This window comes from Emericellopsis atlantica, assembly GCF_019669845.1.
Source record: "Emericellopsis atlantica unplaced genomic scaffold F5Z01scaffold_18, whole genome shotgun sequence".
Taxonomy (NCBI): domain Eukaryota; kingdom Fungi; phylum Ascomycota; class Sordariomycetes; order Hypocreales; family Bionectriaceae; genus Emericellopsis; species Emericellopsis atlantica.
In genome coordinates, this window is record NW_025764720.1 from 308 (window position 1) to 21625 (window position 21318).

Below are 21318 nucleotides of genomic sequence, written 5' to 3' on the forward strand. Positions count from 1 at the left end.
ACCTTTCTCGAATACCTTATATAAGTCCTAGATATAGGTATAATCGAGGGGGCGGTTCTAGCTAGAGCGCTATTCCGTCTAGAGTAAATCGACTAGTAATTATATAATAGCGAGTAAGTAAGCACGCGCTTATTAACGCACCGACTCTATAGTATATACGGTAGCCCGTAGTTTATCGATTATACGGGCTGCCTTAGCCGGCCGCTAAGGCTTAGGGGGAATATTAATTAAGCGCTTTATAGCGGGGAGAGCGAGTAATACGCGGTATAAGAGTTAGAAATAGTTTATATAGAGTAGAGGGCGAAGGGAGTAAGGAATAGAATAGAAAGGGAAGCCAGTCGGTAGTTTCTACTTTTTACTTTAAGAGGCGGAAGGATATAGTAAGATTAGTAAGTTAGCGTCGGGTAAAGACTAGGGCGAGAGTAAGTAAGGTAGGCTTACGGCCTTTTTTACCCCTAGGGGCGAAAATATAAGTAGCGTAGGCACGTAGGCTTATAGCTACTTTTACCCCTAGGGGCGAAAGTATAAGTAGCGTAAGCACGTAAGCTCACGGCTATTTTTACCCCTAGGGGCGAAAGTATAAGTAGCGTAAGCACGTAAGCTTATAGCTACTTTCGCCCCTAGGCGTAGGCACGTAAGCTTACGGCTACTTTTACCCCTAGGGGCGAAAGTATAAGTAATATAAGCATATAGGCTTATAGCTACTTTCGCCCCTAGGCGCAGGTATATAGGCTTATAGCTACTTTTACCCCTAGGGGCGAAAGTATAAGTAGCGTAGGCACGTAGGCTTACGGCTACTTTCGCCCCTAGGCACAGGCACGTAGGCTTATAGCTACTTTCACCCTTAGGGGCGAAAGTATAAGTAGCGCAGGCACGTAGGCTTATAGCTACTTTCGCCCCTAGGCGCAGGCACGCAGGCTCACGGCCACTTTCACCCCTAGGGGCGAAATTCTATGAGATTTTCTAGCCCTAACCTAATAGCCTAACCCTGTTTTTGCCCCTATAATCATTCCTCCTTAGCGCGAATCGCTTAACCTGGAAACTCTCGATTAACTCTTTCGTGCGCAAAGTGCCGGTTGAGTTAAACAAGCTTCTGACATCGGGGCTTTTTGACACTATTCGGCTGATCCTGGAAATTGAGCAAGGATTCAATCGTAGGTGACTGGGGCTTGCATAGCATAACCACGCTAGGGCCACTGTCAAAAGGGCCACGAGAAAGAGAAGACTCTCAACAGTCAGTGCTAATGGACGGCTAACCACGATGGCGGCCCTGCGCTGTTCAATAGCTATGACCGCCTCAGTCTCGGCTGACATGTTGCGGAAGAGTTGGCTGGCTGTGAGCGCGAAATGCCTCTTCCATGCTTGGCTGTAAGCATTGGTCAGCACGTCGACATCAGAATATTGCTCAATATCCAAGTGGTCGACCGCGAGTGCATATTCAGCGGGTCCTTGTATTATCCGAGAAAGTCTCTGGTGAATCAAATCGAGTATCCAACCGTCATGATTCTGGAAATTTGTGATAGTCCAGTCTGGTGTCGCTTTTGCAATCGTGTCACCCCTGAAGAATGTCTCATAAGCTGAGCTGTTGAGCTCCTTGGGACTAAGCCTCTCACGTGGCTTCAGTTCCACGATGTTGTCCAGCAGAAGCTGGAATTTATCGGCACTGACTGTGGCTCGGACTTGCTGCTTCCAGTAGCTAGTGGCGCACCAGATCGCGCTCAAGTCATGCTCCAAGGTAATACTGGGATCATCTGACTTTTTTTGGCGATCCCACGCGGCGACAAACTGGTGCTTCACATCCGGACACTCTAATGACGCCAAGTCCCATCGCCAGCCGCCATCAGTAGGTTCCAAGCTGTGGAAGTTGTCGGACGAATACGAACCCCAATAGAACATGTCATATTCAGAGGTCTGGCCTTGCAACCCTGCAGTCTGTCCGAGAATAGAGGAACGGGGATACACAGTGGCGTTGCAGCCTTTGTCGTTAAGGATAAAGTGTGCGGATTTGCCGACGTTGGTGCTGTTGATGATTCTATCAAAGGTGGCGCGAGACACTTTCGCAGGAGAGCAGAAGATCTCAGACGAAAGACGTACTGTTTCCCCTGTGATTTTGTTTCCGCGAAGTCGTCCTCGTCTGCGTAAAATAGTGCTATTGCGTAATCGTGTGTGGTGAAGGGAGGGTACGACAGATTCAACCATGTCGTGTAATAGTTCGGTCCTCACGTGTCTACATTCAGGATACTAAGCTGGTCAGGTAGCTCAGCTAACTTGGACTGCTTGTTTAAAAGGATCCCAGTCATTTGGTTTCTTGACTGGATGGAGAATATGGCGCTTTGCAAGGGAACCATAGCCCACATAACGAGGCTTGTACTCAAACTAGAGATGAAGACTGGCCAATGTCTGTTAAGCGCATGTTAATGCTATTGCAGGACTCAGATTTGACGTGAAGCCGATCTTACCCATGCCGAAGAGCCTTGATCGGTGTCAAGGCCAAGATATTGCGCGGATAATGCTCGAAGAAGCCAAAAGCAACACCGGCGCCATTGGCTTTGAATAGTTCAAACCACGGCTGCATTCTCTGCGAGTCGAGATCGAACCAGCTCCATATCAATCCATACAACACAGCGACAACAGTAGGCGCATATAGTTGGCTCCATTCTGCGATTTTAGGGATGTCTTCAATGGACGCGGATATAGCTAGGCCGCCATGTTTTTGACTTCGCTGAGCCAGATGCCTAATAGCCCCAGCAATCAGCAGCGTTATGAGAACAAGTATGGCAAAAAATGGCCAGCTCAGAGATCGAGGTTTCCAAGATGTGCACTTAGTTCGTTTTTCCGGACTTCGTGTCAATAGACGTTCGAGGAGATATTGTCTCGTTTTGTTTGACGAACCGCGAAGCTTCGGAACGCTGGTCAACTGACTGCTTGCTGGGTGATCTCGCGTCATTGTCTGAAGAAGATCGAGTTCTGTTGCTCCAGCATATAATGTAGTGGATGAAAGTAAAGGATTAATATCTTGGTCGCTGTCATGTCGGCCCTGAGCGCCGTGCAGCCACGTTGGTCGCGTCAGATCACATATCGTTACGTCCTCGACGTTAGGGATGTGGCGCGAGGATATGTGATTTCGGTGGCTGTCTCGGGCATTTTTTGAACCGCATCTTCATTCTATCTGCGTGAGAAAGTAAGGGATCCTGTGCCCCTTTGCCGCGCGCTTCGAGCCACTCTTGAGTCTTGGCGAGTAACGTTACACTTCTCATGTATAAATAAGCTACATCGAGGCGCAGCATGTCGCAAGGCTGCAATCCGGTGAGACGGGATATCACAAAGTCGATGGATGGGGGAATATGGATTGGTCCTCGGGGGCGTTTGCTTATTTCTTGCGACAAGGATGTTCAGCCCTAGGATCTGCAAAGGGCCGACGTCCTATGAGAAGCAGGATTTGAAAATCTTAACTTAATCTACTGTATTGTCGGTCCTGCTTACCGTATCGGGAACTGATTGGCCCTGCAGAACGACGCCTCCAGATGAATCCATATTCCAACCCGAGCGTTGGCACTCTCCTCTACACTGGTTCGCAATTTCGGTCGGATGATATGCTCCCAAAACGTCGACGGCGATATCACGACCTCGGCTCCGATTGGCCGGATTGCTGCTTTCTGTTCACTCACCGTTTCCGTTGTGGGAAGGTGTAACGGTTACGCCTAACCGTTGCGCCATGGGCAAAAGATCAGGCATTGATCGAATGACGAGCGATCAATACAGGCGTAATAGCTGCTTATAGGGGGTTACGAGGGACCAGGTCGTAACAGAAGGGTCGTGCCAGAGTGTCGGAAACGGAAACGCTGCGAAGGGTGAAGGGGTGCACAATGCCTGTGACGGCTGCTCCGTCGCTGTGATCACCTATTGACGGAGCCGTTGCACAACGTAGGGATTCAGGCTAACCCCATTAATATTTGAGGGTTTCGGGGAAGTCTCAGTTCCGCAGGCTTGTACAGATTTCTGGATGTATCCTGTGCCGTGACTTTCTGCACGCGCTGATTTCATGTTAGCCACAAGGCGCAAGGCGTCAAGATCTCAAGGGTACGGAGTACCGGTCACACGATCCTGCATTGGTGTCTGACAGGCTGGTACAGTCTCATCAGCAAGTGGTAGCCTGTGGATTGTCCAGACTCCTGGCCGGTCTATGAGTATTGAGTAAGTACATTTATGAGCGACGACAATTCTCCACCCAAGAACCCGCGTACCGAGCAGGTCTTACCTGGTCGCCTCCCGAAGGGTAACTGATTTGATGCGAGCGTCCAATTGCTCATGAAGCTGTAATATCCTTTGCGCCATGCTTGTTCCTAGCGCATGAGAAAGTTACGCAAGCAGTCTAATTTCAAATGTCACACAAGAACGTCGACCACCGGCCCGGACGTACAAGTACACATATCCTCATCACATATTGATCTCCCTGGGGCCGCCGTATACCATGCAATTTGCGCCATAGATGGGAGCAGCATAACAGGGAATGTGGGTTTTGTACTGACCTAGGCGTGGTGTGAGGGTTTCAAGAATCACCCAGACGCTGCCAGCTGGGGGCGACGTACTTCTTTCCCTTCTTGATCCAATAGATTGAGCCATAACAGACAATCATACATAACTTGGGCTGAGGCTGCCAGAGGTCATACTGGACGGAATGAAACACATGCTGATCAGGCTGGACGAAAGGATGGTGGAAATGCAAGGTGGGAGTGAGTCTGGCCTTGATCTAAGAGTTAGAATAATAGGCATTAGAGTAGGATCACCCAAGTCTATAAAGTCATCCCATCCGTGTCAAACTACCAACCCTCCCCGACGCTGTTTCCTAGATAGATAGGAAACCGGAATCTCAACGTACATGCCGTCAAACTCAAATCAGGACGCGAAACTTGAACAAATTCCGTTGAAGTATGTCTTGCTTCTTCTGCTCCAGTTCCTCCATGTCCCAACTCACAGAGGCGAACCTGCCGGAGAGCCAGTCCCGTCGCTCACGAGAGAGCCAGACCAGAGTGTCGGCTGCCAGCTCCGGCGTGTCGGTCAGAACATCATGCCTGTCTGGGGGCATGTTCATTGCTAACTCGGTTTTGATGCCACCGGGGTGGACAGAAATGGCGATCAGGCCCTGCTGATAATATTCCTTGTCTATGAACTCTGTCAGGCGACAAAGAGCAAACTTGCTCGTCTGATAGCCTGAAGCGCCAGGGAACATGACATGGGCACCGCCACTGGTGACGTTGATGAGTGTCTTGGTTGTTGATTTGAGCAGCAGAGGCACAAAGTAGTGGGCAACGAGATAGGTGCCTTTGATGTTGACCTCCCAGGTCCACCACCACTCACTTGGCTTAGACTCGGTGATTGGTTTCCACTGCTCCAGATAGCCGGCATTGTTGATCAAAATGTCGAGACTACCGCCGAGCATGTCTGCAGCGGCCTCTGAGGCCGCTCGCACCGAGTCATCTGACGTTATGTCGACCTTTATGGAATGCACCAGTGGTTGGGGTCGATTTGCCTTCTTGGCGGCTTCCCTGACAGCTGCCTCGACGTCGGCCATGTCAGAACGAGCGACAATGAGGATTTTCGAGCAGCCCGCAACGGCAAAGCTAATCGCGGTCGCCTTGCCAATGCCCTTGGAGGCGCCCGTGATCAAGACAGACTTGCCTGACAGGTCGGCTTTGGCGGGATTGATGAAAGGGTAAGTATCCTTGCGCGCCGAGACGTAGCTAGCCACGGCAGGCCAGTTGGTGTCGCGTAAGGAAGGATCCATGGCCGACATGTTGATTCTGAAGAAGACCGTGGAGATGCAGGCAAGTGAATAGGGCCAGGAGACCGGGGATTTTCAGTATTGGACTTATTATATCCTGACTTACTGTCTTGTAGGTCCTTTATATCAATACTGAGTAAGTGTATACTTATACTATGTCCGGCCTTAAATCCGACTTTGTTTTTGTCTTGTGGCTTCACCTTGTCTGTGCGAAGTGTATCAGAACTCTGATCATTATGTCCGGTCTTAACTCCGGTCTTAACTTATTGTTCTATAGCTATAACATGAAGATCTCGCTGGACCATGCTTGTGTTGTATTTGGAAGGCTGTGATCCTGCAAGTCCTGGACATTGATTGATCCTGTAGGATTCTTTTATGGAGCCTCCTAATAAATCGAGACCTTGAAGCAAATCTACGGGGTGTGCGTTCTAGGCAGTCAGGCCACAGACGTTATATCTCACGACATGAATTTGCAACGAGGAATACGTAGCCTATTCAGAACCTGCACTAGGTCCCCTACTATCACTGACTTTTGTTAACCCGGCGAGGCTCAGACGACAAGCCGGCGTCAGTCATATCAGCCAGAACTGTTATGTTCCCTTGAGTGGACTACCTCGTGTCGCTACAATGGTCTTCATTGAGTGCATTGATCCAGTGTTCTATTCAATGCGACCGTATACAAGCAAGATACAAACACCAACTTAATGATCACGACTGTCAACTGACTCATCAGCCAATAGGCTCACATCCATTGCCTGCCCCGCCTTGGGAGAGCACAACTTTTAGGACGCGTCTTCCCGCTTCACCCGCGCCCTGTCCCGCTTTACTCACTCGCCTTTGTTGTCATTTGACAATCAGTCACCACAGAGTTGCCGAGATGCCACTCATCATGAACGCCGAAGTCGACAAGCTCGATGGCCTCGCGCCGCGGGCCTGCGAGCTTTGCCATCGCCAGGGCGACGTGATGCGATGCGCCGCCTGCCAGGCCGTCTACTACTGTGGCCGCGAATGCCAGGCCGCAGACCGTGACGACCACAAAATGCCGTGCAAGGTCATCAAAAAGGCTCGTTCACACTACGAACGTGAATACGAAAAGCTGCGAGACATGCGTGGCGACATCCTCACGCCTGAGAGGGTGTTTGAAACCCAGGTCGGCCGCTTCTGGGGCATCCTCGAGACAAGACCGTACATGCGTGCGCGGTACGGGCTCGTTGACGCGCTGCTGCTCAGCTACGGTACTGCGGGCGGTCCCGTCGATGTAGTCCAGACTGCGCTCGATCATCTTCTTGACATGCTGCGCCTGAACCGCTCCGACAATATGGGCGTGCGCCAGCTAGTCCCCAGTCTGTACATCCGCCTGGGCCGTGACCAGGACGCATACGACTTTATCAAATGACACACCATTAAGAATAAGGATATGCACTATGACCACGGGGACATGAGCCTGCCCTACCTCGACATCAAGAATGCCGACGTGTTCGAGAGCCCGGATGAGGCATGGTTGAACGAGTACTGGATGGAGCTCAGTCACGTCGTGGCCATTGTGCTCATCAAAGTCCGGATTCTGCTCCATCTGCAGGCCATGCAAAACGCGGAAATTGCCCTCCGCGGCACTGTACCTGCCGAGATCATAGACCTCATCCGTGGCCAGCTGGTGGGCAGCATCATGGCCGCACGATCTGATCTCCCGCTCTCCAAGCCCGCGGAGACGGCGCAGCTAGCAGACAAGATCCGGGGCCATATCAGAACGCTGTATGGGGCCGTCCAAAAACACAACCCGCACTTTTGGAAGATTCTCGTGGAAGAGCCCGACGCCGGTGTGCTCCAGCGACCAAGTGGGCCTTACAGCCAGAAGACGCGGGAAGAGGCATTGCTCACGGTCGGCTACAGCTACGCTGCCTGGTATGAGACACCGGGGGCTGTGCGCGTGCTACGGAGTCTGGCAAAAGTCAACGCCAAATAGGAGGTGCACATGGCGTTCGTCAATGTGTCACTTTATCACAACTGCGGTTGACATTCACGAAAGGTGTGTAACTTCAATGCGGGGAAGGCTCTCTATCGATTCCATGTTCTCGTGAGATCAGGGTGTGGCCAAAGTACGCAGCGGCTATTGGCGACACGAAGATATTAATATATAAAAGACTGGATTCTATTACAATGAAAGGGAGGGGTACTATCGCGAAACAGTTGTCTAATGGTATTTGGGGGCAGTGAAAGTCCTCCTTGAAAAGTGCTTCTGCAAGGCTGAAGGCCGGTTGAGTCCTGCACTTAGTGGTTCCACTGAGGAACATTGATCGCCATTCCCATGATAATACCAGCCACAAGTCCGGCGCAAGGGACCTGTGAGGCGACTGTTAGTAACTCGGTCGACCAAATCATTCACCAACAGGGGATCACTTACAGTCAAGCACCAGCCAAGGAAGATCTTGCCAAGCTGCTTCCAGTTGATAGACTTGAGGTCCCAGTTGACCAGGGCGACACCAACAACACCTCCAGTGATGCACTGCGTGGTGGAAACGGGCAGACCGTACTTGGAAGCCAGAAGGACGGTGATAGCGGCTCCGAGCTCCATGGCAAAGCCACGGCTGGGCGAGTGCTTGGTGATGCGGTTGCCAAGGTTGCGCATGATGAAGTAGCCAAATGTCCAGAAACCAACACCGAGGGTAAGACCACCGACGGCCTTGATCCAGGTGGGTGTGTCCGTCTTGGCACTGGTCACACCGCTCTTCCAGGTCATGTACTCGGTGGTGAAGGGGCCGATGGCATTGGACACGTCGTTGGCACCGTGGGAGATGGACATGATCATGGCAGAGCAAACCTGGGCCGTGGTCCAGAGGTGCTCAACCTTGTTGTCGAATTGAGGGGCACGGGCATGAACCTCCTCCAAGCCCTTGCTCTGGTGGTGAATGACATCGCGGGTGATGCCGTAGGTGACCACGAGCTTGGCAGTCGCATACAGGCGCTTGGGGTGCATCCAGGGCAATCGGTCGATAGCTTCGAGAGACTTTTGTCGCTTCTCGTCGACGGCTGTCTGTGGGTTGTCGCTAACAGCGCGAGCGTTGTTCTCCTCGGCTGGGTTCTCCATCGGACCCTTCTGGGGCGCTCCGTCAGAGGACTCGGGGCGCGTGTGTGACTGGGACATGTCGTCGTCCTTGATGTAATCAGTGGCGTAGTAGTCGACAGTGACAGGCGCATTGGAGGAGCCTGGCCAGTAGAGGCTGTAGCCTTCCTTCCAGAGGAGGGGGCCCATGGGGATATGCCAGAACCGAAGACGGCTGTCCTCCTTGACGAGCTTGGCATGGAAGTAGGGAATGAAGAAGACAGCTGAAATGATCCACACACCGGCAAAGACGCCCAGGATGATACCACAGACCTTGCCAGTGCCCATCTCCTCAGGAGTGGGAATGCCATGACCGCCATCCATGATGATGAAGAGGGAGAGGATACCGGCGGTCAGGGCATAGTAGAATGGAAGAACATAGAGGGCCATCTTCATGGGGTTCTTGCGGTCGTGGACGAGGAGGCGGATGCTCAGCATGATGACAGCACCGAAGCCAGCACCGATGAGTGGCGCGATGCCCCATGAAGCCGCAATCTGGCTGACACTGTTGCTCTCCCAGCCCCACTTGACTTGGAGGTCAAGAGCAATGCCGACGCCGACGAGGGCACCCACGAGACTTTGGGTTGTCGACACTGGGAATCCCATGCGAGTGCAGGCTGTCAACCACAGAGCAGAGCCAGCCTCGGCAATGACCATGGCAAGAATCAGGGTACCGGGAGAGTCGAGGAAGGGCTCGAGGTCGAAGACACCCTTGCGGATAGTTGCGGTGACCTTTTGTCCGAGTGCGATGGCACCGATGAATTCGGTGACGACAGCGAGCTGTGATCATGACTGGTTAGTTGAAAGGTTCAGGACGCAGGTAGGCTTTGTTTCGTGTGAAGGGGGGATGTGGTGTTGTTGGAGACGGGAGGGGGAGAATGACTTACACATCCAGCCTGGACCAAGGTCAAAGACTTGGAGCTGACAGAGGTGGCATAGGAGTTCGCGACATCGTTGGCGCCTGTATGGTAATACCATGATGATTAGCTCAGGCTTCCGTAGGATGCTGTGAGGTTCAACAAATCGTTGAGAGGGCACTCACTTACCGAGACTCCAAGCGGACAGCAGGAAGAACAGGGTTCCAATGGCAAAGAGCCAGTCAAGGCCATGCATAGTGCCCGCCATCTTGTCGGTCGTGTCGTAGAAGGGAAGATATGGGTGATAGCTTCGATTCTTCGATTCCTTGGTTGATTCGCTGCAAAGGCCACAACTTGGTCCAGCCAAATGCAAGAACGTCAATCAGAGCCTCGCACGACCTTTATACGGCGTCCTTTCATTTTGCCAAGATTTGAGAGAAAATTCGACGCGCCTTCGATCCGCTCATTCATTGATGCTTTGCAACATGGGATCTTGCCCATGGTGGGCTGAATCCCCGAAACACATTCATGGTGGCTGAGAGAGGCGAGATGGCATCAAAATCCAGGCCTCTCAAAGACGTCCTACGAAGCACGTGGGAGCGAACCTAGGGACAGACTAAGCCGTCTCGCCGGGCACCATGGGGGTCCAGCGTGTCATTGGCTTCGTGGGCCACAGGAGAGATAATCATGGGGGACTCTTGTTGGAAATAGTGAGGAATGTCGTCGAGCGAGGCTGCCGTTATTGCCGTGAGTGTGGGGCCGGGCGGCTCCCAAGCCGTGCCGACCTAACCGGCGGATGGCACGTGGGCAACCAGAGAGCATTGGAGCCCATACGCGCCCGTATGCGTTCATCCTCGCCATGGCGCATCTGTGCCATATTGGGCAAGGAAGAAGAAGAACCTTACCTAAAAGGTTGTCGAAAACTCGATAATTCTAGACCAATGGCGGCCCGATTTCTTCTTTTCAATAACGCTAATCTAGGGACCAGTTGTCTTTAGTATCTACGATTCTACATACATACCAACGCGGCCTGGACACCCTCACATCGCTTTGCAAGCCGCCTCCATCATAGCCTCCACAACGAAGCCGGAGAGCTTACGGAGATCATGATTGCTGAAAGGAAGCAGACTTGCGAGCCCGCACTGGACTGGTTTGGCGCGCACACCACGTGCACCAATAAGTGAGGGAATAGCACACTAGGACCAGGCGCCTTGCTTTCGACGAAGAAGATTTCGGGGTCCAGGAATCCAGGACGCCGATGAACTCACGCGCAGTCTTCGTCGGCGCCATACTCTTTCAGGGTCATTGCAGTAACAGCACTCTAGATCTGTCGAATTGAACCCTCGTTCTGTTAACTTCCTAATCAAGACTCTCGCCGATTGGCGAAGCTGGCGTTTTTCTGGTAGCGCCTCTTTAGCTACTCTCAGACATTCTGAACTATATCTGAAAGGGGACGCTGTACGAAGCTCTTGGGTGTCACAGGCTCACGATTCGTCACTGGTACGGCGATGGTGCGAAGATGTTTCCGGTCTGTCGTTGTCTTTAGTAGAGATTCTGCTGCCGCACAACCAGTAGACGCATCATCGACAGCATGCACTATGAGGACTAGGACATTAAGTGGGACAAATTTCCCGACTTCCACGAACCGGCATTGATCAGAACACCTAAGTTACACCCTCGATTTTCCTTAGGCAACTTTAACGATCTAAGACTCCCTCTCTTGGCCAACGACGAGTGGTACGGAGGCGACAAAGCCCCTTGAGTGTACAATAACCTGCGGCCCAGGGCTCGCGGAACGCATCGACAACTAGTGGCAGACGGGACGAGGATATGTAAACCAAAGTAAGCCGGAGATGGGTTTGCTGGAGTGTGAGAGCCACCAATGCTGCGCTAAAGAGTAAAATGACGCGGTCGCTCGTCTTCAACCTACGGTAGAAGTCCTGTCCAAGCCATGGCAACCAGACCGCGCATGGTCTGGGGGTAACACTACATGTACATGACATGATCAGCCGGACTGTAGGCCAGCCCGGTGAAGTGTTGGTAAATGTTATCCATGACTTTGACAATGGCGTCTTCAGAGTTGGCCAAGAAGGTTTTAAGCGGTTGCGCTATGTTGATCCGCGTTGCGCCACGATAGTTTGGTTATTAGTACAATGCACGCGAGATGCAAACAAGTGGCACCCAAGAGTCTGCCATAGTGCGATCCAACTCAATAAGAGCAGGGGCAAAGTAGCAATAAGCAAAGCTCATCCTAGCCTATTTATTACACTGCTCTTTTCTAATTCAAACTTAGTTCTCACCCTAATATCAAGGAGGCGGTGTTCATAAATACTCAGCTTCATACCTCTCTAGGGTAATCCAGGTTCTTCACCGTCATAGGACGGACATGCCGCTTGCAGCCGCATTCGGAGCTTCGGCGCGCAATATTTTACGTGCAGACATATATCTAGCAGCGAGCTCGCATTCACGAAATCTACCGGCTTGACTCTTTCAAAAGTCCCGGGATGTTAACAATTTATGTACTGCAAATTAAATTATAATGGCAAGCTCTGGGGGTCGATTGGAGCGTGTGAAGTCGTTGTGGATTGTGATCGCGAAGGCGCGGGGCAAAGGCGGGGCACATCGGAATGGAGATGTAGGGAGCATTAACGTTAGGTATTCATGCACGTGAGGAGCATCGGTCATTACAAAATAGCTATTCGGAAGAGCGAATCACTATTCTAATCGCATTGACTGATAGCGAAACCAGCGTTACATATATCATTGAGGTTCGTGGTATTAGTCCGGTACTGTCTAATGAAGCTGCGACCATACGGTAGTTAGAAGTTGGAACACCGAGAAGTAAGGACAGTCGTCAGTCAGGCTGACGACGCCTCTCATAGCCCCTCAAAGTCGACGAAAGAGGAGTAGAGAAAATGAATGTACACGCCAAGAAGCCATCGATGACTGCCTTTTGTTATATAAAAGCGCCGCAAGTACCTGAGAACAGCACAGCATGTGCAACCTACCAGCGTTTGCTACACAAGCACGTAGCCGCTCACTTGAATGGGAGTCGGGGACGCTGTCGTCAGCGACAGGCAGGCCAGTCTCGGAGGTCCAGTCGTTTTTGGGCCGTGACAGCATAGTGAAGTGACCAGAGAGCAGCGCCGTCTCCCCAAGCTTGCTTGTGCTGCTTCACAAGCGGCACGCGTGTCTTGACAGCTCCAGCTCCAGTTGATTGATGCGTTAATGAGTTCGTCATCGCGGTCGTGTTGCCAGGGCCAGCCCCCTCTGTACGACGCTCGGATACTCAGGGAAATCGTTTCGCCGGTTGCCCCACCAGCCCCGCGCCAAGCGCTCGCCTGATTGAACGAGCCCCTCTCTCGTCATTGAGAGCTCCGTCGCGGCCTTGCCCCCTCCTTCAATTTCATTTTCCAAGCTTCCAAACTTCCTCAAATCACACAACTACCTCAACCGCAAACATGAGCAACGTTTTCTTCGATATCTCTGCCGACGGCGGTATGTCCCCTGCGCAATTGAATCTCCAATGGCCTGTAGCTAACGCATTGCCTCGTAGCGCCTCTTGGCCGCGTCGAGTTCAAGCTCTACGACGACGTCGTCCCCAAGACCACCGCCAACTTCCGCGCCCTCGCCACCGGCGAGAAGGGTTACGGCTACGCTGGCTCTTCCTTCCACCGTGTCATCCCCGACTTCATGCTCCAGGGTGGTGACTTCACCAACCACAACGTACGTGCCGAGCTGAGCTGAGCTGAGCTGGCTGCGTGTCATGACGCCATTGCGAGCCGGGACCCTGACGCGCCGCCTGCGGCCATTGGAACAAGCACACAGGCTAACATGATCTCAGGGCACTGGTGGCAAGTCCATCTACGGTGAGAAGTTCGCCGATGAGAACTTCCAGCTGAAGCACACCAAGCCTGGTCTGCTCTCCATGGCCAACGCTGGACCCAACACGTACGCATTTGCCCCACTCATGCAAGCTTTCGAATGTCGCTAACATCCTCGCTTCACAACAGCAACGGATCCCAGTTCTTCATCACCACGGTCGTCACCTCTTGGCTCGATGGCAAGCACGTCGTCTTCGGCGAGGTCGTCAACGGCATGGACATTGTCAAGAAGGTCGAGACCTTTGGCACCGGCAGCGGCAAGACCAAGAAGAAGGTCACCATTGACAAGTCTGGCACTGTCTAAATCACAGTGTGACCATAGTCGGCCGGACTTGGTGTGTTCGTCAACAACAAAAAGGATATGATGAGAAGCTCAGGCATAGATTGGAGCGAAACCAGTGCGGACTTGGACTATTCATTTAGTGTACAGGTCGCATGTTTCCTGCAATTCTCTCAAAATTCAAACGTCTGTGCTGACTACACTATTGTGTCTTTGTCTCCCAGCGACCAGCCATGGCCCGCAAGAGTTGTGACTACGTCGTACTTTCTTTCAATTGCCTCACGCCCACGACTCGTAGACAATGTATGAAAGTTTTGGATGCTCGGGAAAGTGAAACAGTACTGGCTGTTTGGTAACGAACCAATTGTCTTTGATCTAGCGCTTCCCTGCCCTTGAAGGAAGCAAACCTGCTCGGTAACTTGTGACCTGTCTGACTTTGGTCCCTTGTGTATGGGTGGGGTACAAGGGCAGCCCAGATTCCAGGGTCCTGCTTCGCTGCCGCATTCGCGAGGCAAGCTGCCGTGATCGCTTCTAGTGGCTGTGGAAGCGACAATTCTGGGAACGGCAAGTGCCTAGCGCGTGGAGCTAGGATTGAACCTGGGACGCGTGGCGAATTTGGTACCTTGGATTTTGTCCTATTATGAATGCAAGGTAAGGTGGCTGATTGTCTCGACCCTGGCCCCAAAGAAATGCTGGTTTGAAACACTTCACTCTCGGGTGACTTTGGAGCTGTAGCAACATTGTCTGTGCGATCACCAACCACCCACTTCTATTGCCCCCCTCGACGAGCTCACATAAGCAGATACTATTTAGACGAGACCCCAATGCGACTCGCCATGAGGTTGAGTGCGCTTCCCGCCTTGAAGAACTCAACCTGCTCATCGGTCAATGTGTGCTTTGCTTCGGCTGCCCAACGCGTTCCATCTTTCTGCGTGATCTCAAGACGAATTGGCTGCTTAGGGGCCAGACCGTTCAACCCGACAATACTGACTCGGTCAGATGGCTTGATCTTGTCGTAAGCTGCCGGTTCAGCAAAGGTCAAGGCGAGCATGCCCTGCTTCTTGAGATTGGCTTCATGGATGCGCGCGAACGAGCGTGCAATGATAGCGACGCCGCCAAGATAGCGAGGCTGCAGTGCGGCATGCTCGCGCGACGACCCTTCTCCGTAATTGTGGTCAGCCACCACAACCCAAGGCAGACCTCGGCTCTGGTAGTCGCGGGCAGCGTCCGGGACTCCGCTCAGCTCGCCTGTCACTTGGTTGACCACCTTGTTGGCCTCATTGTTGTCCGCGTTGATGGCGCCTATCAGAGTGTTGTTGGAGATGTTCTCGAGGTGGCCACGGAAGCGCATCCACGGCCCTGCGGTGGTGATATGGTCGGTGGTGCACTTGCCCACCGTCTTGATCAAAATTGGACAGTCAAGGAAGTCTTGACCTGACCATGGAGCGAAGGGAGCAAGTCTTTGCAGGCGCTGAGATTCCGGGGAGATCTGTACAGTCACAGCCTGGCGAACCTCAGCATCAGTCGACGACGCGTCGTATACGTGGTCTGTCTCTTCATAAAGACCATGCGGCAGTGAATCGCCCTCGGGTGGTTGGAAAAGAAATTCCGCTCCCGATTCTAGCTTGATGCTGTCTTTGGTCGGATTGAAGGCGAGGTCATTGGAGAAGACTTTGGCCATGACCATCTCAGGCGATGAGATGAAGGCATGTGTGGCAGGATTGCCGTCGAGACGACCCGTGAAGTTCCTGTTGTAAGAGGCCAGAATGGAATTCTTTGTGCCCTTTCCGAGCGGTCAGCGTTCGTTCAATAACTACGATCAGCGGCTTCACCTTCTCCATGTCAGTTCTATCCCAAGCTCCGCAGCACGGCCCGCAGGCATTCGACAGGACTTTACTGCCCAAGCGATCAAAGACATCAACGACACCCTCTCGCTTCAAAGTCTGGGCGGTCTGTTCGCTGCCCGGGGAGAGAAACAGGGGCATTTGGGGTTTGAGGCCCGCTTTTAGAGCCTGGCGGGCCAGGCTGGCTGCTCGAGACAGATCTTCAAAGGACGAGTTGGTGCATGACCCAATCAGACCAGCAGTGAGTTTCTCTGGCCATTGGTTCTCGCGCACTGCATCACCGAAACGCGATAGCGGTGTCGAAAGGTCCGGGGTGAATGGCCCATTGATATGCGGCTCGAGTGAAGACAGGTCAATCTCAATGACGTGGTCGTACTCAGCACCCTCGTCTGCTTGTAGCTCACCCTTGGCCACATGCAGTGCATCGGCTAGTTCTGGTCGTCGCGTTGCCCTCAAATACGACGCCATGCGGTCCGAGTAGGGAAAGATGGACGTGGTCGCCCCTGTTTCGGCACCCATGTTGGTAATGGTGGCCATACCTGTCGCCGAGATGCTGGCGGCGCCAGGACCGAAGTATTCGATGATACTCCCCGTTCCTCCTTTTACGCCCAATACGCCTGCAACTTTGTTGATGACATCTAGAAACGCAATATGGTCAGAAGGTCTGAAATGCGCAAGCAATCTGCTGCAGGTTGCTTACCTTTTGGACTGGCCCACCCACTCAGCTGCCCAGTCAATTTCACGCCGATGACATTAGGGGCTGTGATCTCTAGTGGCAGTCCCGACATGACATCTACTGCGTCTGCGCCGCCAACCCCAATGGCAATCATACCCATCCCCCCGGCATTGGGCGTGTGCGAGTCGGTGCCAATAAGCATGCCCCCTGGATAGGCATAATTCTCGAGGACGATCTGATGGATAATACCGGCATTCGGCTTCCAGAAGCCCATGTTATATCTCTGACACGCACTCGACAAGAACTCATACACCTCGCCATGGCTTGTCAGGGCGCCCGCAAGGTCGTTCTCGCTGCCGTCTCGGCCCACGATGAGATGATCGCAATGCACTGTCGTGGGAACTGCCGTCTTGTCGAGTCCAGCCGACATGAACTGGATGATAGCCATTTGCGCAGTCGCATCCTGGCACGCTATCCGTCGAGGCTTGAGCTTGAGCTGCGTAGAGCCTCTTGTGATCTTCTCGCCATGTTCGCCGTCAAGGTGGGTGAGAAGCACTTTCTCTGCATACGTCAGGGGACGACCGAGGCTTCAGGAGGAATTAGCAGCGCGCGCACCCCGGCAAAGCCAACAGATCCTTCTTCTCACATCTTACGCAGGTTCGGCACATATTTGGCAAAGGCCATATAGTCAACACTGTCGTTGGGTTCAAAGCGACTGAGAGGTGCCCGCCCGCTCTGAATGCTGGTTACCGTCGCAAACTTTCGAATGGGCTGAGCGTGTTGTCGACGCGGTCGACATGCCCGAAACATGATCATGGAACTCGACATCTGTCCAGTAAGCCACCGCGAGGATGTGCAGAGCCCCGATCGTCGACAGACGTATCACAGAGAATCTGACTGTTTGACCATTCACGCAGGGCGGATTGCACATCAGCGTGTGAAATTAGATCCAATTTGATGCGGGCCCTGCCAAGGCCGACCCGACGGAAACCGAGGCGGTTTCGGCATCGGCTCTCGGGTTACCGGGAATGTCCATCCGCATCGTGGAGAATAATTAACTGTGTGTAATAAAACTTTTTTGTTTATATGGTGTTCTAGGAGCACAAAAATCTCAGCAAGGCTTAAGCAGTGATTTATTGATCTGTAGCGACTGTTGTAATAAATGCTAACGCTGAAGTCCAACCCTCTATTCATTGTCTGTGCCCTCGCGGATAGTGGCTACCCTGCGTCTGGCTTTTGCTTGCTTAGAAACTTCAGTAGCCTTTGCAATTGCGTGAAAGTATGAGAAAAACAATTGGATAGGGGATATCTTAGACTGAGGCTCGTTGTTTCTCCCAAAAAAATACCATCGAGCTCCTTCCCCTATTCATTCATGTGCTGTGCTAACACGCACCATCGTGAAGAGAACTTGGGCAACCCAACGTTCAATCAATTCAAAATGGATTTGCTGTCAGCCCATCTAGCCCCGAGGCGCATCATCTTCTCCTTCCAGGGCGAAGACGCCGATGGGATTGACACAGATGACTCCCAGACCGCCGATTCGGAATGAGCAGCAACGAGGTCGCTTGGCAAGAGGCAAGATCGCGGCGCAAACGGCCGTGAAATCGGTGGCACTGGCAGGCGGCGTGGGTGCTATCGAGTAGTCAGGCCCGGGTCTATTAAAGATGAACTTTCAAAGGGTACTCACGGGATTGGCACTGAAAGCTGAAGCCATCAATAACATCCCCACAGCACAGGGGCGTGTCTTGAATAGGACCAGGGCAGGGGACATAGGGGGCCAGGTCTTGATTCTGGTCCTGGTTGGTTGCGCCAGGGGCCGCAATGGCAGCAGCGGCGACGAAGAGAAGTGCGAAAAACTTCATGTTGGTAGAATAAGGTGTTGCGGATAGTGAGAGAAGAGATTGTTGGTTGGCTTTTCTTGGTTGGTTTTCTTGTTGGCTGGTTGTCTTGGCTGGTTTGGCTGTCTTTGTCAGGGTCCCTTTGGTGTGGAAGGATCCCGACTATTTATACACAGGGACTGGCTCTTCATTCAAGACATTTAGGCTGCCTGTTGAACGATGTAGGCATGGAGCACGAATTTTATTCATCACAAACCGGGAATTGTGAGTGTTGCTATCGCTGTCAATGTAGGACTTGACAGTCTGTGTACATGTGCCAGTCACATGCACACTGGCCAGCCTCCAAACCTTGCTTTTCTCACCACGAGACCCATGAACATCCAACATACTACCTGACAGAATGGCATTGTCGGCTTTCTTATGTTAATGAAGCATGAGGAGAAGTGCCAGATGGATGTAATTGCGACCATGTCAACAACCCTCGGGCGGGGTTGGCGGGAAAACGAAGGCTGTCATGTCGCTCAGGGGTGACACTTGAAAAAAAGGTCACGACTCCTGACGCCTTTGCCTTGATTCAGTGTGGCACTTGTGATTTGTCTCCTATGTTAGCCGATTAATCGTATGATCGATACAAACGCACTGTTGGCTCTTGCACTACTGATGCTGACGACTCACCACCTGCGCACTGAGCTTTTTCTATTTTTTCTAATGGAGGGGCCTTGAGAAGATGGCTCCTTGTGAAACTCTGATTTGTGCAAAGAACCAAAAGCTGGGCAAAACTGGGTTGCCGTTATTTTCACCGGGCACAATATTGCTAACGAGTGTCAGAAGGGATATACAACGGCAGACGGTCGACGACAACCGGCTTAGTTGATCTCCATACCCCCGTACACGGTAGAAGTTATTCCTACGACACTTTGTCGCCACAAGCAACTTTGGTTCCCATTCATCAATTAGAGTTCGCGGAATACAGGCGAATGTAGGTATATCGGTGTGTAAAATCGGCTTGTATCGCACCGAGAAGCATCGAAGGCGTCGTTCTCTGGTCAACAACGGGCAATGGCTGTTTTTTTTTTTGCTCGCCAGCTCCGAGGAGTCTCGTGGCATTTCTTTCAGCACCACATACGTCCAAGCAAATCCAAGGCCAATTTCTCCAGCTGGAACAGGACACCTTCTAGCTGGCATGCAACGTGTGCCAAGTGCTCAGCGGATACAAGACGCATAATCAAGCTCTCCACAGTCTGGACCTTCAGGCATTCCACGAGGTCTTATGGGAAGCCGAGGTAATTGGAGGGCGAAACACGGACGGCAAATACTTGTTGTATTGGTAAATTGGGGGCGAGCGTTGAGTGCTCTGATCGTGGCGATTTCATTCAGTACATGGGTGCCCACGAGTGTAGGACTCATCTACTGGCAAGTGCTGGACCTAAGAGTTCCAAGCCATATCGTTGGCGAAGGCGGCCTTGAACGCAATGTTATGCATCCCGTATTTGAAAGGCTCTGGGTTGATCACACAAGTGATCTACTCTCAGCCTCCATCCCGGACCCGGCCGGCGGCGAATGCAGAGCGCAATCTCTTTTAAGCAATTACATCGGCAGAGGTCAGCACTGCATGGGTTTGCCTGTGGCCCTTGTTAGAGCTTATATCCAGCATATGTGGCATGGTCCAGTTAGTATTGGAAGCTGTGTTTGGCATAGCGAGGTCGGCGGGTGCGTGGCTGAGTTCATGTGCTCCGAGATCTTTATCGCAGGAGCAGGTGAGGCGTCTTTCGTATGCCTCTGAGTGAAATGCCTAGATAAGAATCCCAAGCTAACAGCCCATTATAGTCCAGAGAGGTACGACTTTATCTGACCGCCTCATCAAGGTGCCCACGAGTGACATAATAAAGCGGGGAAGCGTCTTACATGCATGCGTCAAGTCGCCGCGCGTAATACAAGCAACAGTCGCTCGACCCCATTGGGTACTTTTCTTCCCTAGTCCAGAAGGTGCTGTTTCGGCACCCTTGACCTTACAAATCGTTGAATGCCATTTGCGATCTCGCAAATAAGACAGTTCTTCTCGCAGTCAGCGTAAGCTGGAGTGGAGCATGAGAGACTGGGCAAGTGAGCTGCATCGCAGCGTGGCATATGATAATATGCACATGATTACCAGGGATACATCTTACTCAAGCCGACCTATTAGCAACCTCCTCGATGACTCATGGCCGCTCTCGCTTCATACATAAAAGGAAACTAGGGCCCAGTCTACAGCGACCTGCGCGGCTCGGAGTCTCACGACCTATCCAAACATTCTTAACCATGCTAACTGTACACCATCTGCAACGCGGCCAATCCGAGCGCATCGTCTGGCTTTGCGAGGAGCTCAACATCCCATACGAGCTCAAGCTGTATCCGAGGGACCCCAGGACGTTCATGAGTCCTCCTGAATTACAGGCACTGTACAAATTATCCCAACATGAACCGTATCGCCGGCATCGTTCAGAGCAGAGCTAAACCAAATAGGCACCCCTCCAAGTCGGCCCCCATCGTTCAAGACGGTGGTATCACGCTCGCCGAGTCCGGCGCTATTTTTGAGTACATACTCACTAAATACGGAGATGGAAAGCTCTCGGTCTCGCCCTCCGCAGACAATTATGCCGACTATTTGTACTTTCTGCATTTTGCAAATGGAACTTTGCAACCAGCGCTTTTGCGGGCAAGAATGGCCACGAAAATGGGGTTGCCACCTGATGACATAGGCGCTCGGCTAGCCCTGAACGGCATGAAAAAGTCCTTGAAACTGCTGAATGATCGCTTGAGCGCCAGTCAGTGGCTTGCAGGGGACGAATTCACGGCAGCAGACATCATGGTTGTCTTCTCGTTGACGACAATGAGGCTATTCTTCCCCTACAGTCTCCAAGAGTACCAAGGCATACTCGGATTCTTACAACGAGTAAACAAAAGAGATGCATATCGGAGCGCCATTGCGAAAAGCGATCCTGGGTTCCAGCCTCCTATGTCAGCCGAGGCTCCCGCTCAGTAGGGCGCGTGCAATACTTAGCTAAACGGCCCTTGGAA

At 52.3% G+C, this 21318-nt stretch overlaps 8 protein-coding genes across 8 annotated transcripts; 3 read left to right on the forward strand and 5 right to left on the reverse strand.

The window, feature by feature from the left end:
- Positions 1–394: 394 nt before the first annotated feature.
- F5Z01DRAFT_688976 (uncharacterized protein) lies at positions 395–2966 on the reverse strand (the record flags this gene model as incomplete). Its single annotated transcript, XM_046266063.1, has 8 exons — positions 2460–2966; positions 2224–2400; positions 988–2134; positions 750–951; positions 645–713; positions 552–620; positions 442–510; positions 395–411 (listed from the first exon to the last, which is right to left on the reverse strand). The coding sequence occupies exons 1-8, from the start codon at positions 2945–2947 to the stop codon at positions 395–397; spliced, it is 2238 nt and encodes a 745-aa protein (XP_046116841.1). The 5' UTR covers positions 2948–2966.
- A 1861-nt stretch (positions 2967–4827) lies between these two features.
- F5Z01DRAFT_743935 (uncharacterized protein) lies at positions 4828–5935 on the reverse strand. Its single transcript, XM_046266908.1, has one exon. The coding sequence runs from the start codon at positions 5792–5794 to the stop codon at positions 4892–4894; it is 903 nt and encodes a 300-aa protein (XP_046116842.1). The 5' UTR covers positions 5795–5935; the 3' UTR covers positions 4828–4891.
- Positions 5936–6671: 736 nt separating this feature from the next.
- On the forward strand, positions 6672–7745 carry F5Z01DRAFT_682176 (uncharacterized protein; the record flags this gene model as incomplete). Its single annotated transcript, XM_046265745.1, has 2 exons — positions 6672–7106; positions 7191–7745. The coding sequence occupies 2 exons, from the start codon at positions 6672–6674 to the stop codon at positions 7743–7745; spliced, it is 990 nt and encodes a 329-aa protein (XP_046116843.1).
- Positions 7746–7897: 152 nt separating this feature from the next.
- On the reverse strand, positions 7898–10192 carry F5Z01DRAFT_168049 (phosphate transporter). The gene is made up of 4 exons (XM_046257860.1): positions 9929–10192; positions 9770–9843; positions 8184–9662; positions 7898–8122 (listed from the first exon to the last, which is right to left on the reverse strand). The coding sequence occupies exons 1-4, from the start codon at positions 10005–10007 to the stop codon at positions 8051–8053; spliced, it is 1704 nt and encodes a 567-aa protein (XP_046116844.1). The 5' UTR covers positions 10008–10192; the 3' UTR covers positions 7898–8050.
- A 3008-nt stretch (positions 10193–13200) lies between these two features.
- Positions 13201–13927, forward strand: F5Z01DRAFT_637677 (putative cyclophilin; the record flags this gene model as incomplete). Its single annotated transcript, XM_046262303.1, has 4 exons — positions 13201–13237; positions 13296–13465; positions 13584–13690; positions 13753–13927. The coding sequence occupies 4 exons, from the start codon at positions 13201–13203 to the stop codon at positions 13925–13927; spliced, it is 489 nt and encodes a 162-aa protein (XP_046116845.1).
- A 781-nt stretch (positions 13928–14708) lies between these two features.
- F5Z01DRAFT_751373 (putative aconitase) lies at positions 14709–17527 on the reverse strand (the record flags this gene model as incomplete). The annotated part of the gene is made up of 4 exons (XM_046267044.1): positions 17070–17527; positions 16448–17010; positions 15736–16385; positions 14709–15686 (listed from the first exon to the last, which is right to left on the reverse strand). Exons 1-4 carry the CDS (start codon positions 17249–17251, stop codon positions 14709–14711), a joined length of 2373 nt encoding a protein of 790 aa, XP_046116846.1. The 5' UTR covers positions 17252–17527.
- On the reverse strand, positions 17510–18407 carry F5Z01DRAFT_168148 (uncharacterized protein). The gene is made up of 2 exons (XM_046257861.1): positions 18111–18407; positions 17510–18055 (listed from the first exon to the last, which is right to left on the reverse strand). Exons 1-2 carry the CDS (start codon positions 18283–18285, stop codon positions 17883–17885), a joined length of 348 nt encoding a protein of 115 aa, XP_046116847.1. The 5' UTR covers positions 18286–18407; the 3' UTR covers positions 17510–17882.
- A 2152-nt stretch (positions 18408–20559) lies between these two features.
- Positions 20560–21283, forward strand: F5Z01DRAFT_624308 (putative glutathione S-transferase; the record flags this gene model as incomplete). The annotated part of the gene is made up of 2 exons (XM_046261371.1): positions 20560–20699; positions 20764–21283. 2 exons carry the CDS (start codon positions 20560–20562, stop codon positions 21281–21283), a joined length of 660 nt encoding a protein of 219 aa, XP_046116848.1.
- Between the last annotated feature and the right edge of the window lie 35 nt (positions 21284–21318).